The 18,833-nt window shown below is 37.5% G+C and overlaps 1 protein-coding gene across 2 annotated transcripts in view; it reads right to left on the minus strand.

Annotated features, from left to right (window-relative positions):
* Nucleotides 1-18,833, minus strand: part of atp8a1 (ATPase phospholipid transporting 8A1) — a 223,204-nt gene that overhangs the window by 142,628 nt on the left and 61,743 nt on the right. For both annotated transcript variants that reach the window (XM_059345862.1, XM_059345863.1), the window contains exons 5-7: nt 6,382-6,427; nt 6,144-6,184; nt 2,325-2,398 (exon numbers count right to left, since the gene is read on the minus strand). In XM_059345862.1, the coding sequence (XP_059201845.1) occupies nt 2,325-2,398; nt 6,144-6,184; nt 6,382-6,427 (161 nt within the window). The remainder of the gene's footprint in view (nt 1-2,324; nt 2,399-6,143; nt 6,185-6,381; nt 6,428-18,833) is intronic.

The following is an 18,833-nucleotide window of genomic DNA, read 5'->3' on the forward strand; positions in this document are numbered from 1 at the left end:
GTACAGGCCAAAAGTTTGAACACACACCTTCTCATTCAATGCGTTTTTCTTTATTTTCATGACTATTTACATTGTAGATTCTCACTGAAGGCATCAAAACTATGAATGAACACATATGGAATTATGTACTAGAATATAAGACATGTTTTCAGTTATTTCACACTTTTTTTGTTAAGTACATAATTCCACATGTGTTCATTAATAGTTTTGATGAATCTACAATGTAAATAGTCATGAAAATAAAGGAAACGCATTGAATGAGAAGGTGTGTGTTCAAACTTTTGGCCTGTACTGTATGTTCAACATATTCCAGTCAGTAACTCACCACTGTAAACAAAATCATGAGCAGTAATTATAACAAAACGAAAGCGAATGTGGCACAATAATCATTCTAATTAGATTATCATCATAATCTCTTTCATAATCTTCAATTTTAACCCAAATTGGATGAATCATGCAGCTCTACATGGAAGTCAGACTGAGAGTAAATGTCCTTTAAATGGAAGTAACATCTTAGTTTGCTGCTAAACTGTCTGAGATACAGTCAGAGGGAACAGAGAGGGAGGAAACAGATATATATATATATATATATATATATATATATGGATATATGAGCGAGCATGCCGAGCAACAAACAGAGCAGACTAACAGGCCTGAGACAGACTCTGGCTCAGGGACAGAGAGGAGAGCAGCCGGGGCTTAAGGTGAGCCGGTCGCTGGTTAGCTACTGTTCATAGAGAGATTTATTCACACAAGGCAGGTCCAGAACAGCCTGGTCTCACAGGAATCCGTGGAATAGCCACGGAATCACTCAAATTTCCGTGAAACTGACACGGATTTGGCTACAATGCAAGTTAATGCCAGTCATATCCCGTGGCTATTCCATGGATATTTGTTCCTATTGGTTTGTTCCAAGTCACGTGACTTTCAAGGTCCCGGCGGTCAGAACAAAAAACATGGCGGACAGTTCTCTCATTTTTAGTGAAAAAAATCAATATTTTGACTTAGTTTCTGCATAAAAATGGATTTTGATCACATTTCTAGTGAGAAATATATGTTTTATTTTCTAAATATTCACTCAGTGAATGTACATAATCACTTTGTATGTTGGAATAGCCACGGGATATGACTGGCATTAACTTGCATTGTAGCCAAATCCGTGTCAGTTTCACGGAAATTTGAGTGATTCCGTGGCTATTCCACAGATTTTGAGTTAAGCGAATCCGTGGCTATTTCACGGATTCCTGTGAGACCAGGTTGCATTCCAAGATGCATTTCAACGTCTTTCAACATCTGGGAATACGACTGCATGCACATCGTCACGTCAAATTAAATTGTTGCATTCAGTGTGCCGTACAAGCCATGCAAAGGGAAAGAATATGGAAAATATATTCACACGCTATTAAAAAAATATCTTAAAGAAGGAGCAAATTCCCTCCATTCACTCTGAGCGGTGTTAGAAGTTTCAGCCAAACATTAAAAAGGGTCTAATGTACAGGGTAAGATGAAATATACAGAATATAATGAGTGTATACGAGCTGCCACATCACCATGTAGAGCAGAGGTGTCAAACTCTGGCCCGCGGGCCAAATTTGGCCCGCAGTGTAATTTTATTTGGCCCAGAAAGGCAATACCAAATTATTATTATAATACAGCGCAAATAATACTACAAATCCCAGAATGCTCTGCTGGTGTTCTGGCTTGAACACAGTAGATCAGTGTGGAGCAAACTGAGCAACAATTAAAGTGTCTTTATGCACTTTTTCTTGCTAGTCCAAGGCTTGAATGGCTGCACATTCATTGAAGGATATTATTATTAGTCATTTGGTTTATTATTGTTATTTTATTCTCACATTTATTTTTAGCCTGTGGAAAAAGATTACTGTTAAATTTAAATTTAAAGAAGGCCGCATATAAAATAAAGGGACATACGATTTTTATTTAAATTTTATTTAAGAAATGAATGCCATTGATGTGTTTGTTTGTTTGATTCGATATTCGATTTTGCATGTTTGCAATATTAAGTTATATCAAGCTTTGCTTGTTCCATTTCGTTTGAACTTGTTTAGGTCAATTTTTTCAATAAATATCAATGTTGGCCCGCAACTTTGTCCAAGTTTAAAATTTTGGCCCACTGTGTATTTGAGTTTGACACCCCTGCTGTAGAGGAAAAGGAAAGGAGAACTGTGGCTCTGACTTTAGCCTCTTCCTTCCTCAAGTGTGTAAAATAAAGAACATGTTATTTGTGTCCCAGTGGTAAATAAAAACAGCCCCTGTATCTCCCCCTGCCACTGGTTCTGCTGGTCATGTTGCTGGTTTCTGACCTGGACGACAGAATGACGAGGTCAGCCGGGAGGTGATCCCCGTTAGCCGCTCTGACCACTTCACCCACAGCCACCTGATATACCAACCAGACACCAGCAGGGGGCGAGAGAGAGGAGGTGGGAGGAGTTTGGAGGAGGAGGAGGAGAAGAGGATGAAGAGGATAAAAAAAGAAAAGATAACACAGACAGACAACACATAAGGAGAAGAGACATGAAGAGACAATGATCAGTCCTGTGGTCAGAGGGATGCTGCTCATCTGTTCTCCTTTTCACAAAACCATTTAAAACAAAACCACAGAAGAAGAAGTTGATTATAAAAGAGTTCAGATTCAAAGGAAAAAAATATTATATTCAGCACAAAGAGGAAAGTTGTGATTGAAATTGTGCCATCAGAAGAGAAAACTCTTCTCTGTGTATTTTTAGAGCCTAAGTCTAAATAAAATTTTAAATTTTAAATCTTAAAAGAAGGAATCTGTGAAGCTCCACAGCTGGTCTTTCAAATGGTTTTTTGAAGAGGTGAAGGAGGTCGGTAGGTTTATGTTGACATGATCAATCTAATCCAGTATCACATTACCATGGTTACCATAGAGAAATGATGGTTTTCACAAAAGCATGCAAAGTTGTTTGTTTCTAAACACGATTTAAACTCCAATTAAATGCAGGATTTTAAGCCATATTGACACTATTGGCTCACTGTGTCATCTAACCATCACTTCTCTAGGGAGACCGAGAGAGAGAGAGCAGGATGATAAAGAGAAGGAGGGAGAGTTTCCCAGTCTGGTTTCCCAGTCTGGTTTCCCAGTCTGGTTTCCCAGTCTGGAACCAGGTGGACTCCTGTACCTGGACGACAAAATGACAGCATCCGCAGGAAGGAAATCACTGCCATTTACTCTAATAATATCGCCCACCTCAACCTGTGGAAATAAACGGGTTACTGCTGAGCACTGCCTATAAAACAGCAGAAATAGAAACATGAGTTCTCCATCAGGAGCAGAAACACACAGCTGGTGAGGAGACGTCAGTACAGTAAAGCAGTAAATATACAGAAACAGCTGGAGTCTTCTTCTGTTACTGCTGAACTCTGCAGAACACGTGAAATAACTCAGCATGTTCCATCATCCAGCAACATCAGAGGAAAAAACGTATTATTTAACATTCTCAATCATAGAAATCACAGAAACATTCATTATGGTTGCTGAATGGGAGCATTACTTACATTAAATGTAAATATAAAACTGTAAGGCCCTAATCAGAAAAATCTGAGTCCTTTTTCTTTTTTAAATGTTGCAAGGCAACCATAGATCTACCTGCCGTTTTCCAACCACCGTTTTGTAAAGTTAATACAGTAAAACATCACAGATCCGTTGGCTACCTTTTAATTTTTGGCTTTAAAAAAACTCGATCCAGCTGTGATTAGAGGGTGAGAGACTGTGTTGAACACACGGAAACAGGAATCACTGGGAATACAATCAACTGTTCAAGGAGCATCTCCTAAACGATGGTTGGTTTAACATTTAGTTTAGGATGATTCAGGGACAGATCCACCTATCACACTGCAAAAAAGCCAACTTGTATTTTTTAGCCTAAAACAGTGATTTAAGTTGGTAAAACTTGGAAATATAAATTACTGACATTTAGGGCAATAATGTAAGTTAGCACAACAAAGGAAGCCAGTTGTCTGCTCAAAAACAAGTTGGTGATTTGTTGTTACTTATATCTTTAAGTTGGGGTTCACAACAAGGGACAATAGTTCTGATAACTCTTATTTCTTTGTTGGGAAATGCTGAAAAGCGGTGAAATTCGGTCATTAGCGAAAGCTAGCGGCTAAGTGATGCTAGCGGCTAACTGATGCTAGCGGCTAGCTGCTAACTGACGCTAGCTAACTCACGCTCTGCTTCTTACAGCTACAAGAGTAGCCATTAGCGTATCAATGCTAACTCAAAAAAATATTTAGTTTAATTGTCAAACTTGAAATTTTATCGAAGTTTGTTGCCTTGAAATTTTGAGTTCACCCAACTTTTCTTTTTTTGCAGTGCAGTTCATTTTTTGCTTTTCTGCTCTGTGGTGAAGTTTTTTTCAGGCGCCGGGAGCAGAAACATCTCGGGCAGCAGAACCACAAAAGCAGCGAGCAAAACGCTTCACTCTCATTGAAACAATTACAAAAAGCCCCTTCAAGCTTCTAAAAGGCACTCTGTGTGATCGGGTTCCTACAAAACAATTTTGTTCCCAAAACCATTATTAATAATAATGATCTGTACTATAATAACATTTTGGCAGACACATTTAAAAACCAAGAGATCATTCTGTTCTTGTTGGAGCTGCCCTCAAAGTGTTACCAGTGAAAGGAACTTGGAGACCAAACAAGATTTTTGGAAAGAAGCTGCTTTTACAATATGCATGATAAAGATGTAAAACACATCAATTATTCAAAGCTAGACTTTTAGAGTGTGTCTGTGTGTGTGAAGGGGGAGGAGACATTCACACAGCAGCAAGAAACAAAGTGATTTTTCTGCCTGCAGGAAATAAATCAATACAAGAATAAAATATTTTGTTTGATACAGAAACTTTGTGCTATCGAATCCCTGTGAAGCAGAAAAGGTTTATTAATCATGCAGAACCCTGAAACCTGCAGGACCCATCATGCACTGCAACATATATGATGTTTTGTTACAATATTTTTGTTGTGGCATGTTTTCTTTTCATCTTCTATTATTTTCTATTCCAGTTTTTTATTCATTTTGATATATACCATTTCTAATGCTATAATAATAATAATAATAATGTGCAATTATCAGGTCTTGATGGCAACACTGTATCTGTTTATTCAGTTCTCAAGTCGACAAATACTTCACTTGATAAATCAATTATTTCTTGCCTGCCTCATTTCCCAGAGAGCAGGGAGAAAAACTCATCTTATATTACAGTGTTACACTCTGAATGTGCGTCTAATGGATGAGACAATAATACCAGTTATCAAACATTCCAAATCTACCTAATTTCCCTTTCGCTGCCTGGTGTTTTTTCCAGCCACAGTAATAAAATAGTTTCATTATGAGGAAGAGAGGAAGCTCCTCTCTGTCCTGCAGCATCGCTTCTAATGAGCGTCCACATGGAAACGCTGATTAATTAGTGGCTGCAGACGAGAGGTCAGCGGGTGTATGCTGCATGTGTGTGTGTGTGTGTGTGTGTGTGTGTGTGTGTGTGTGTGTGTATACAGTGTGTGAAATTTCTCTATTTGAAAACAGCACAATAGAGGGCAAAATCTGCTCTAGAGCAGTAGTTCTCAACCTTTTTGAGTCGCGACCCCCAATTTAACATGCATGTTGTCCATGACCAAAAAAAGTAAACAAATGACCAAAAAAGACACAACATGACCAGAAAAGACACAAAATGACCAAAAAAAGACACAAAATGACCAAAAAAGAAAAAAATGACCAAAAAAAGACACAAAATGACTAAAAAAAGACACCAAAAATGACCAAAAAGGAAACAAAATGACCAAAAAAGACACAAATTGACCACAAAATGACAAAAACAAGACACAAAATGATAAGAATAGACACAAAATAACAAAAAAAAGACACAAAATGACTAAAAAAAACACAAAATGACCAAAAAAAAGACATTAAGTGACCAAAAAGACTAAAACACATTAACACATGAACACTTTAACACAGTGGAGACAGAGCTGACTTCCAAAATGATTTGGCGACCCCCAGAAATCATCTCACGACCCCAATTGGGGTCCCGACCCCAAGGTTGAGAACAGCTGCTCTAGATGAATAAAATGTGAGTTGGTGGATCATTAGTGACACATACCTTCTCCCAGTGCACAATCTCCCAGGCACCATTCCTCAGTACTGTAGGGGGCAATGAGAGAAATGGAGGAAGTTAAAGTGAGTAGACAAGCCTTCTGCATGCAACAATACAGATCATCAGGTTTTTACTTGATGGTGTAAATGTAAATACTAATCTAAATCTAAATACAGTATGTGTTCTAGTAAAACATGCTGAATTTTTCATTCAAAAACCAGAAGAAGAAATGTTTTTTGAATACCTTGACATTCCTTTTTGTTGACAATGCTGTCGGCATTGTGACGTTTCTGTTAGGAAGAAAAGGAAACACATATTATTCTCTGAAAAGTCACAAACAAACAAGAGACTTCATATAAAGATCAACTACTCTGGATTACAACAAGAGCTGCAGCAGTAAGTGATGCTGCTGCAGTGAGAGAGAAAGTCAAAGTCTGAAGTTACAAGCTGAGGAAAGATTATACCTTAGCACTGGCTGCAGAGTGGATGTCAATATTCTCACTAGGACTACACAACCTTCTGCAATGCACACACTCATATTCTGCAGAAAAGCAGTTGAGTTGATCCTCACACGACAACTCTACTCCTTAAAGAATTGTCACTAATAATAATAATAATACATTTTTATTTGTAAAGCACTTTTCATTGTGAAAAGCACTCCCAAGGTGCTACAGAGTACAACAAGATTAAAAACAGGTTAAAAGGCCAAAGCACAATGATACATTTAATAAAAAGAAAGGTTTTTAGGCCTTTTTTAAAACTAGCACTTATTATTGATTGTCTTTATTTCGAACATGCAAGCAATAAAAAAACAAGTTTAAATATTAATAGATGAATAAATAAAAAAACAAAACAAAAAAGCAAAAAAAAAATGAAAAAAACAGACACTTTCTGCAAGCTCGAAAGGGGGTAGGAAGAAGTAAAAAAACGTATCTAGTTCTATTTTTGTCTTTATTGATTGTCTAATTAATTATTGATTATTAATTATTGATTGTCTATTACTGCACTAACTCTCTTATTGCACTATTCCTTGCTTGTTCCCCTTTTTTCCTGTAAGTCTGTAATGGATAAAAGCGTCTGCTAAATAAATGACTAAATGTAAATGAGTAATGCCTTCATCCAATCCTCCCTTTAGCACCAAGCCAGCATGGAGCATTCTGCACTGGTGCATCAATAAGAACCCTCTAGTGTTGTTGTTGTTGTTGTTATTGTTGATGCTCAACTCTTCCTGAACAGAATGCATATCCAAAAAATTCTTCAGCCAGCACTGAACATTTCTCAAAGCTGTTTGTGCATGAAGATCGATTGAGATGTTGCATAGAAACAGTGAACAAAAAAACACAGTGAGAGCAGTGTGCAGGCTTATTGAAATGACACTTTATCTTACAAACCATGTATTAATAGGGATGGGTACCGTTCACATTTGAACCGATACGGTACCGATACCCGGTACCTGGGAATCGGTATCGGTACTCAACGGTACCAATTTTCGGTACTTTTGCGTTTGAAAATATAAACTTTAAAAAATATATCAAAACAATATAAAATCCAGGATGAGCAGTGCTTTATTGTTGAGTGAACGTGCATTTTGTAACATGAAGGTTGGAGTGTCATCAAAGAATGCAGAGGAGCTCTCAGGTGGCAAAGCACGGAGGAGAAAAAACAAAAAAAGTGCACGTGTGATTTGTTGTGATGACGTCATAGCTGTGCGGCGGAGCACCGGTCAGACAGTATTGTGGGCGTGGCATGGTTGGAATAAACAAAGTTGAGTCGGGCTGCTCTGTGCACATATCGAGGATGACGCAGGAGTCTGAGGGATTTAATTTCAGCGAGGCAGTTTGGAGTAAAGTGGCAGATAATATTCCTGAGTTGAAGAGCGGAGTATTAGCGGAGGACCAGAGATGCAGCAGCTAGCTGCTAGCTGCTAATGACTAGTCTACAGAAGAATGGAGAGAGCAAACGGAGTAAGGAAGGTCCAATCTGGAGGCAGACGAAGGCCAAGCCCGGGTAGAGACATTGGAGAGATAGCAGCTGGCGGCTAGCAGGCCTAGAGCCAGCTGTTGGTCTCTGCTCCGCGGTGGAAGAGGGCAGCAGCTAGTGGCCGCGGTGAGCAGACAGGACCAGACGAGGAGGTAGATAAAAAAATAGTGCGATCGTCAGCACGCTTGTTAGTCAAGACGTCAAATGAAAACAGGTTGAAATCAATGATCAGTTTAAAGGTAACGCCGTTTAGGTACCGAAACATGGTACCGTTTGATTTTACATGAATCAGTACTCGGTAGTACCGACGGAATTCGGTCGGTACCTATAAAAGTACCGAATTCGGTACCCATCCCTATGTATTAATGACATGAAAATGAGAAATACTTGCCTAAAAGTACTGCGCATAAAACCAATTTATACTGGCAGCGATTTGCAACAGTTGCAACACTTGTTTAATAAAAGGTTGAAATAGATTTAAAGGAGAGGAGCAGATATTTCCCAAAGCCTCTGACTGTCTGAGGGAAGTTCTTCTATAGTCTAAGCTATTTTATAAAGTTTCTATTAATTGAGTGACTTTCAGTTCCCTCAGGCAAACAGCTATGCAGTGTAAACAGTATGTCTAGACCTTTTATTGTGAAAGGTAAAAACAGAAAGGGTGGATCTGGTATCAAGGCTGAAAGAGATCTAAAGTTTGCTGTCTTGGTTCAGACGACACAAACAATCAACAAGTCGACCACGTCTGTTCATGCAGAGGGATTTATTGCTGCTTTGATTTGCAAAAGCTCCAAAAAATCATCAATGTTAAAAAAAAAAATTTAAAAAAATTGCGTTTTGGGTTGCAAAATATCCATGTAAAAGTACTCATGACAAAAACAACAGTAAAAAAAAAAAAAAAAGACTAACGTGTGAATAATTCACACACAAAAAACTGTGTGAAGGCAAAAAACAAAAACAAAAACAAAAAAAAAAGATTTAATGATGACAATAATCTGCTGATGTTCAAACAATAAGCGACGAGCTCAATAGACCTTGTTGTGAGATGATCTACTCATTTATTAATTGGGATTAAAGCACTAAAATAAAGTTTGCTAATAAAAGCTTCTGCATCTAAGGAGTTATTTTCATAGAAAATAATGTTAAAATATATCAATCAAATACAAAAATGAAGTATGTAAGAATGACCATGACATTCACAGGAAATCTGAATAAATGTTTAACGCCATGTCTCCTTTTGTTGTGTGTATCTACTGTATATTTATATATAAATACTGCATATGAATGCAGTATGTGAGCACATCAAAGTACTAATCAGCAGTATTACTTCCTCATGTCTCTCTTGTCTGCTCAACAGTCATGCAATCAGCTGTGACTCCAGCAGCTGATTCCAAGGGACAGCTTGTCAACTAGCATCACGCTGAGTAATAATGTGTTGCTGAGTTCGTCTCATATAAATAATCTCCGTGTTTCACAACGTGGCTCCTTAAAGCAACATGTGATGCTCTTGATTAGAAGAAGAGGAACTATCCACTCTCGTCTTCTCTAATAATCTGTTTAATTTACGGTAAAATACCGGCAGCTGTGGTTGCCAGAATTTCACCGTAAAAAATACAGTGAGTGGATTGTCTATTCTAAAACTAATTTAGACTGAATAATTATTATTATTTTTAGGGTAATTGTGTCATTTATTCACACATCATGGTGTTTCTCCATAAATTTGTGTGAAAATGTTACATTTTTACAGCAAAACTGTGTGTTTCTTCCAGTTTATGACAGAAAAAGTAAAAGGTTTGTGCTATTCTTTGATTTACGGTAATTAATGGTGTCTAATACGTTGATGTACAATTTTTCATTTTACGCCCCATTTCTGATGTATTTGACAGTGTTTTACTGTTATTTCTACAAAACATTTTTTACAGTGTAGCTCCTTAAAGCAACATGTGATTAGAAGAAGAGGAACTATCCATCTCGTCTTCTCTAATAATCTGTTTACTTTCAACATCTATCCTCATTTAGTTTAATTCTAATTCAATTCAAAGTTAATTTAGGTAATTTGGCACACTGTTCTGTCCTGTACAGTAAATGTCAGCAGGAGAAAAAACTAAAAACCCTTTTCATGCATCTGAAGGTGAAATGTGCTGCATCAATACTCTGCTAGCTGCTATTGACGCTAATGCTATTCACTCTCCTTGGCCAGATTCCTCCAATGACCTGCGGACTCATTTTAACAACCTTGCAGTTTAAAAAAAAAAGCATCTGCCTAATGCTACAGCTGCTATCATCCAATTATATCAAAGCTTATATTATATAGTCCCCCTGAGTAACAATTTTAAGCACCAATTAAAATAAATCTGCTCTAAAGGCTTTGTTTTCTCTTGCACTTTCCTTCTTTTAAGTCTCTGATTTTAAACTCTATTTGTTTCTCTTCTCCTCTCTGCTGTCCACTACCTCAGTAGTTCTCAACCTTTTTGAGTCGCGACCCCCAATTTAACATGTATGTTGTCCGCGACCCCCGCTCAACCAAAAAAATAAAACAGAATTACCAAAAATGACACAAAATGATAGAAGAAAACTAATATACTTAAAAAAAGACACAAAATGACCAAAAAGGACACAGAATTACAAAAAAAATGACACTAAATTACTAAAAAAGACACAAAATTATTTAAAAAAGACACAAAATGACCAAAAAAAGACACAGAATTACCAAAAAAATGACACTAAATTACTAAAAAAGACACAAAATTATTTAAAAAAGACACAAAATTACCAAAAAAAGACACAGAATGACCAAAAAAGACACAGAATTACCAAAAAAAATGACACTAAATTACTAAAAAAGACACACAATTATTTAAAAAAGACACAAAATTACCAAAAAAGACACAGAATGACCAAAAAAGACACAGAATTACCAAAAAAATGACACTAAATTACTAAAAAAGACACAAAATTATTTAAAAAAGACACAAAAATACCAAAAAAAGACACAGAATTACCAAAAAAGACACAGAATTACCAAAAAAATGACACTAAATTACTAAAAAAGACACAAAATTATTTTAAAAAGACACAAAATTACCAAAAAAAGACAGAATGACCAAAAAAGACACAGAATCACCAAAAAAATGACACTAAATTACTAAAAAAGACACAAAATTATTTAGAAAAGACACAGAATTACCAAAAAAGACACAAAATGGCCCAAAAAAGAAACAAAATGTCCAAAAAAAGACACAAATTGACCACAAAATGACCAAAAAAAGACATTAAATGACCAAAGAAGACAGAGCTGACTTCCAAAATGATTTGGCGACCCCCAGAAATCATCTCGCGACCCAAATTGGGGTCCCGACCCCAAGGTTGAGAATGGCTGCACTACCTGACCTTATTTTCAAGCTCCAGTTAAATCTAATGTGTTTTAAATCCCTGAAACATGTTGTAGTTTCTAATGTGCTGAGCAGCCAAAAAGTCCAAAAAAAATGGTTCCCAAATGAAATTTTGAGTTTTTGACCTTCTAATGTGTATCAAATGGCCAAATTGCCCATCTTGCTCAGTCGTTGGACCATTTCCCCTTAGTTTTTTTGTAAGTAGACAATCAAGATGAGGAAATTAAGTTTCTGGATCTAGAGTCTAGAGTCAGAGCAAGTATATAGTGGAGGCTCAGTGGCTTTATTATGTATATATATGAATGCAAAATACCAACTGGAACATTTAAAAGTGATATTGATTGAATATTTATGTCGGCTTTAAAAAAAACCACACAAATAATGCTTAATTTCACCTTAAAAGTTGGTATTTTGCATATATATATAAGACACTGAGCCTCCACTATATCCTTGCTCTGACCCTAGACTATAGATCCAGAAACTTAATTTCCTCATCTTTGATTGCCTACTTACAAAAAAACTAAGGGGAAATGGTCCAACGACTGAGCAAGATGGGCAATTTGGCCGCCATATTGATATGCAAATGAGAGTCAAAAACTAAAAATTTCGCTTGGGAACCATTTTTTTTGGATTCAGCACCCTTGAAATAAGTAAAGTAGGCCGGTTCCTGACTTGTACCCATAAATGCTCCTCACTTTCACTTTTTGGACAATTCCGTCTAGACCAGCTATTCTCAACCTTGGGGTCGGGACCCCAATTGGGGTCGCGAGATGATTTCTGGGGGTCGCCAAATAATTTGTTTTAGTCTTTTTGGTCACTTAATGTCTTTTTGTGTTCATTTTGTGTCTTTTTAGGTCATTTTGTGTCTTTTTTTGATCATTTTGTGGTCAATTTGTGTCTTTTTTGGTAATTTGGTTTCCTTTTTTTGGTCATTTTGTGTCTTTTTTTGGTCATTTTGTGTCTTTTCTGGTCATTTTGTGTCTTTTTTGATCATTTTGTGGTCAATTTGTGTCTTTTTTGGTAATTTGGTTTCCTTTTTTTGGTCATTTTGTGTCTTTTTTGGTCATTTTGTGTCTTTTTTTGGTCCTTTTGTTTCTTTTTTGATCATTTTGTGGTCAATTTGTGTCTTTTTTGGTCATTTTGTTTACTTTTTTTGGTCATTTTGTTTCTTTTTGTGGTCATTTTGTTTCTTTTTTGGGTGATCTTAACTGTGCGTGTGAGATTGTGTTCAGTGAGTGGGGGTCACAGACAACATGCATGTTAAATTGGGGGTCGCGACTCAAAAAGGTTGAGAATAGCTGGTCTAGACTATTGTGGCTCTACACACATTCATCTATTCATAAACATATAGTTTAGTTTAGGAGTGTATTTATATACATTACTCCCCAACTTTTCCTGATTTCCCCTCTCCCATATTCTCTCTCCGGCCTGGAGAAGAGGAGGCGTCCTGTATTTAGATGATGTGTGTAATCACAGTAGAGGCGGTAGAGGGCGAGTATGCAGAGGTGATCCATAAATACTGCAGTATCAGGCCTCCAAAGACTTCACACAGAAAAAAACTGAAAGCAGCAAAAGATAAAAGGGAAGAGCATCTGCAATGTTACCTTGATTAACCTGCTAATATGCTCCAGCTAATGTGATGCAGCAGCAGGGAGGCTAACCACGCAGCAGCTTTACACTGTTTTCATCTCAGTTAGTTTATAACTGGTTATGAAACAGTTTCAGTTTAATACTGATGCATTTATATCATCAACATAAGCAAACAAGAAGACAGGCTATTCCTATACACTTATTCTTCATAGCTGTCAGACTGGAAGAGCCTTTGTTTATATCTTCCTACACTGTAAAAAATGTCTGTAGATTTTACGGTGAAAAACTGGTAAACCATGACAGTAAAAGAAGTAAAATGATAAATGGGTTAATTCAGTAAAAATGAAACACTGTAAATCAGCTACATTTTTTTTTACCTTTTTTGTCCAAAGGACAAAAAAAAGCTAAAAAAAAAAAAGCTAAAAAAAAGAGGCAGAGATAGAGCACAGGCAAAAAAACAGGTATTTAATGTGTCTATTTTATTTATAATATACATGCAGGATGTGGTCCCTGGAGGTTTAAGTGGCGGTTGACTGGATGCAACTAGCTAAAACATTAACATTTTATGCTGGCCTTGCTTTGCTTTCTGCTGGCCTTTTACCCAGATTTATCTTTTTTATTATCATTATGAAGACGTAACATTACAAGGGAATGCTGATAACTTTAGCCTTCTCCACAAAATAACTGCTGCAGAGCATCCAAATCTTTAAGATGTACTTTCACGTGTAGCCTTGAACGGCACTTCCCCTTTATTTTGTTTTAACTTCGTCATATTACAGTTATCACTCGTACATAGCCACAATTATATTGCTATGAATCCTGCTAAGAGCTGTGTTTAAAAGAGAATAGCATGAAAATAGTTGTGTTTTTCTTTCTCTTTCTTCCAAAACAGATGCTCCATAACCAGATTCAGGTCTTCTGGTGCTGATGAAACTCTAATTATGTCCACAGCAGCACAAAATCAACACAAAATCAACACAAAAGAAGAATTCCGGTAACGCTTTATATTAAGGTCCTTGTAATAACCATTAATTAACAAGTAATAAGGCCCTTGTAAGTCCTTACAAGATGCTTATTAACATTATTGTGTGTTTATAAGCTTATATAAGTGTTAATAATGGCATTACAAACACCCATGACCCACCCATTATGTCTTTGCTATGCCTTTATTAATCTTAATTTGTTTGCTTATTGATATTAAAATATACTTTATTGCTCATCTATTATAAGTTAACTATAAGTTAACTATGCTTTTTTAGTGAGAACAATGCCTTATTACTTGTTAATTAATGGTTATTAAGGACCTTATTATAAAGCGTTACCAGAATTCCTTTTAGTTGCTTTAAACGTGCACTGTAAAAAATGTCTGTAGATTCTACGGTGAAAAACAGCTAAACCATGACAGCAAAAGACCGTAAAATGATAAATGGGTTAATTCAGTAAAAATGAAACACTGTAAATGTATTTATCAGCTACAACAGTATTTTTTTTCTACAGTTAAAAAAAACAACACTGTAATTTTTGCATTTATCTTTTGTAAAAAATACTTTTTTCTAACTGTTAAATATACTAAACACCATATCTCTAACAAAAATATACTGTCATTTTTAATGGTAAAATCTTTAATTTATGCAGAATTTATGAAGTCTTTTCTTGTCAATTATATGGCAAAACAGTGTTTCTTTTGATGGAAAAACTTTTTATTTATACAATAAAATATGGAATAAAATGGCAATCTTAAACGTGAAATCAACAGTGCAAATATCTTTTTACTGTGATATTTTAAAAAGTTCTACCGTATTTATTACAGTAATGTCGTTTTTACCGTAAAAACAACAGATTTTTTTTACAGTGTGGTACTGTCTAAAAGTGCACCACACACTCTTTTGAGTCACAGTATTACATTTCAGTTTATAACATTAAATAGAAGCAGTGCGACCAGCAGCCTGCTGCAGCACGAGGTAAGATGTGTACAGTGTGTGTCCATAGTGCATGATTCAATGATTCAATGATTCAATGATTCATGAAGTCGGGTGGATGTTGCCCTGTCAGGTCAACTAGTGAGGGACAGCGCTGCTCAGGGAACAGACGTGTTCAGGTGACCTTCAGCCATAAAGACAGAGTCATCACCACTCTGTTCCATGTTCCTCACAACAAGCCAGAGAGAAAGTGCTGCGCTGGTCCTCCAGCAGCAGATAGAGTTTATAGTATAGAGTCACTGTCCACTGGGAGCTGCAGGGAGGATCGCATTGCAGGTCACTGCAACACAACACAGTACAATGCTACATCCCACTGAGTTCACACGGGCCGAGTGGATTACTGAAGCATAGAAACAAACCTTTAACTTCCCAGCAAACATGAACTCATACAATATCCAAACAATATACTGACATTAATCCCACAGTTTCTTTCTTATGGTTTATTGAAAACCTTTCGTTTGAGCATTACAAACTAGGGATGGGTACCAAATTCGGTACTTTTATAGGTACCGACCGAATTCCGTCTGTACTACCCAGTACCGATTCATGTAAAATCAAACGGTACCATGTTTCGGTTCCTAAACGGCGTTAACTTTAAACTGATCATTGATTTCAACCTGTTTTCATTTAACGTCTTTGATTAACAAGCGTGCTGGCAATCGCACCATTTTTTATTTTTTTATTTTCCTCCTCGTCTGGTCCTGTCTGCTCACCGCGGCCACTAGCTGCTGCCCTCTTCCACCGCGGCGCAGAGACGAACAGCCCGGCTCTAGGCCTGCTAGCCGCCAGCTGCTATCTCTCCAATGTCTCTACCCGGGCTTGGCCTTCGTCTGCCTCCAGATTGGACCTTCCTTACTCCGTTTGCTCTCTCCATTCTTCTGTAGACCAGTCATTAGCAGCTAGCAGCTAGCTGCTGCATCTCTGGTCCTCCGCTAATACTCCGCTCTTCAACTCAGGAATATTACCACTTTATTACCACTTTACTCCAAACTGCCTCGCTGAAATTAAATCCCTCGGACTCCTGCGTCATCCTCGATATGTGCACAGAGCAGCCCGACTCAACTTTGTTTATTCCAACCATGCCACGCCCACAATACTGTCTGACCGGTGCTGCGCCGCACAGCTACGACGTCATCACAACAAATCACACGTGCACTTGCAACCTTTTTTTTTTTTTTCTCCTCCGTGCTTTGCCACCTGAGAGCTCCTCTGCATTCTTTGATAACGCTGCTACCTTCATGTTACAAAATGCACGTTCACTCAACAATAAAGCACTGCTCATCCTGGATTTTATATTGTTTTGATATATTTTTTAAAGTTTATATTTTGAGAAATAAATATGTTGAATTGAAAAAAAAATAGATTTTATTATTAAACAAATTAACATTTATTACCACATAAACAAACGCAAAAGTACCGAAAATCGGTACTGTTGAGTACCGGTACCGATTCCCAGGTACCGGGTATCGGTACCGTATCGGTTCAAATGTGAAAGGTACCCATCCCTATTACAAACAATAAACTGCAGCAATCCAAAATAATAATAATTATGAGCACGTTCAAAAACTAGTGTGCTCTCCTCGTCTCCATAATCTTAATTAAAGCAAAGTAAGCAATTATGACGTTACACACGTCTCAGCCAATAAGAAGAGTGCAATTCCTACCAACCAATAGGCATTCCTACAACCTCAATAAAGAACTATAAACTTAAGAAATACAAATCTGAATTATTTATCAGCTTCTCTACAATGTACAAAATGGCTCTAACACATATCTTGAAGCCTTTAACTTCCCAGCAAACATGAATTCAAACTAGAAAATTTCTAAAGAAATTTTGATTGTGTGCTTGCCTCTGGACCGTGACTCTCGTGGCTTATCAAAAGGGGCAGGGATTAAACAGGGACTTCCTGCTGAGTACACTGACACCTCATACAAGTCTCTAGGACAAACGGTTCACTAGTTAGTAAAAGGGGGCGTGGCTAATCAAAAGGGGGGGGGTAATCAATCACCAGTTAAACAAGGACTCTATGCCGAGTAATCTGACACCTTATACAAGTTTCTAGGACAAACGGTTCATTGGTTATGAAAGGGGGCGTGGCTAATCAAAAAGGGCGGGAATTTATGAAATATTGTTATGTATAAGTGGTCAGTGATGAACCATCATCATGCTTGACAAGTTTGAGGAAGATTGGACAATGTATGGTCAAGTTATAAGGTCTCATGTTTTATGAAGTCTGTTTACTTAGAGTAAACTGACAGTTATCAGTTAGAATGTCTGTGTTGGAGGAGGGAGGGGGGAGGGGGGGGGGGGGGCTTTGGTAGCTAAGCAACCCGGTGGCCAGGTGGGGTCGACCAATCAGAGCAGAGCAATCAACGGAATGTTCCGGAAGAGTGGCCAGAGGTTGAAAAACTGAAATTTCTGGCCTCGAACAGAAAGCATTTTCGGCAAAACCATAATACCTATCATTGATCCGACTTCACTTTGAGCGTCCTGAGTTCTTCCTGAACATCTCCATATGTTTTTTTTTTAAGAAAAATGAAAAAATAGCTTTGTTAGAGCGATTTTAAAAAACTGTTAAATTTTTTTTTTGAGAAATCTTCCTTCATTTTTAATATGGGAGCCGATGCGGCAGTTGGTGCATTTTGTTTGAGCATCTGTGCGTCCTGCGCCCAAACTATAACTCTGACAGCTTTACCAGAAGATTGTGAGTGAGAGGACAAATTTTCCTACGTTTCTATGTATAAATTATTTCTGTAGAGTGAAATTTGCGGCCTGGAGCGCAGTTTTCAAATTTATTTTTTGACAATTCTTTCTCTCCCTCTACACTCTGTTTGATGACTTCCCCACTCTAGACTCTCCATAGGGTTACATTGGGGGGATTTTTTGACGTGTTTTTGCCCAATAATTTGAAAACCGTATGTCGAAACCCTTAGAAAAGTCATAGCACACTTGTCATGGGCGAGCCGGTCGATTTGATACCTTTTTTGTGTATGTGCGGCCAAAACTCTGGGAGGAGTAGTCGACCGAAAAATGACACGGAAGAAACGGAAGATTAAAAACTAGAAAATTTCTAAAGAAATTTTGATTGTGTGCTTGCCTCTGGACCGTGACTCGTGGCTTATCAAAAGGGGCAGGGATTAAACAGGGACTTTCTGCTGAGTGCACTGACACCTCGTACAAGTCTCTAGGACAAACGGTTCACTAGTTAGTAAAAGGGGGCGTGGCTAATAAAAAGGGGCGGGGTTATCAATCACCAGTTAAACAGGGACTCTATGCCGAGTAATCTGACACCTTACACAAGTTTCTAGGACAAACGGTTCATTGGTTATGAAAGGGGGCGTGGCTAATCAAAAAGGGCGGGAATTTATGAAATATTGTTATGAATAAGTGGTCAGTGATGAACCATCATCATGCTTGACAAGTTTGAGGAAGATTGGACAATGTATGGTCAAGTTATAAAGTCTCATGTTTAATGAAGTCTGTTCACTTAGAGTAAACTGACAGTTATCAGTTAGAATGTCTGTGTTGGAGGAGGGAGGGGGGAGGGGGGAGGCTTTGGTAGCTAAGCAACCACGTGGCCAGGTGGAGTCGACCAATAAGAGCAGAGCAATCAACTGAAATTAACTGATGATGGAGACAGTTCCACAGACAGAGGTGGACAAACTGAAAATTCTGGCCTCGAACAGAAAGCATTTTTGGCAAAACCATAATACCTATCATTGATCCGACTTCACTTTGAGCGTCCTGAGTTCTTCCT

The sequence above is a fragment of the Centropristis striata genome, chromosome 12, assembly GCF_030273125.1.
Source record: "Centropristis striata isolate RG_2023a ecotype Rhode Island chromosome 12, C.striata_1.0, whole genome shotgun sequence".
Lineage (NCBI taxonomy): Eukaryota > Metazoa > Chordata > Actinopteri > Perciformes > Serranidae > Centropristis > Centropristis striata.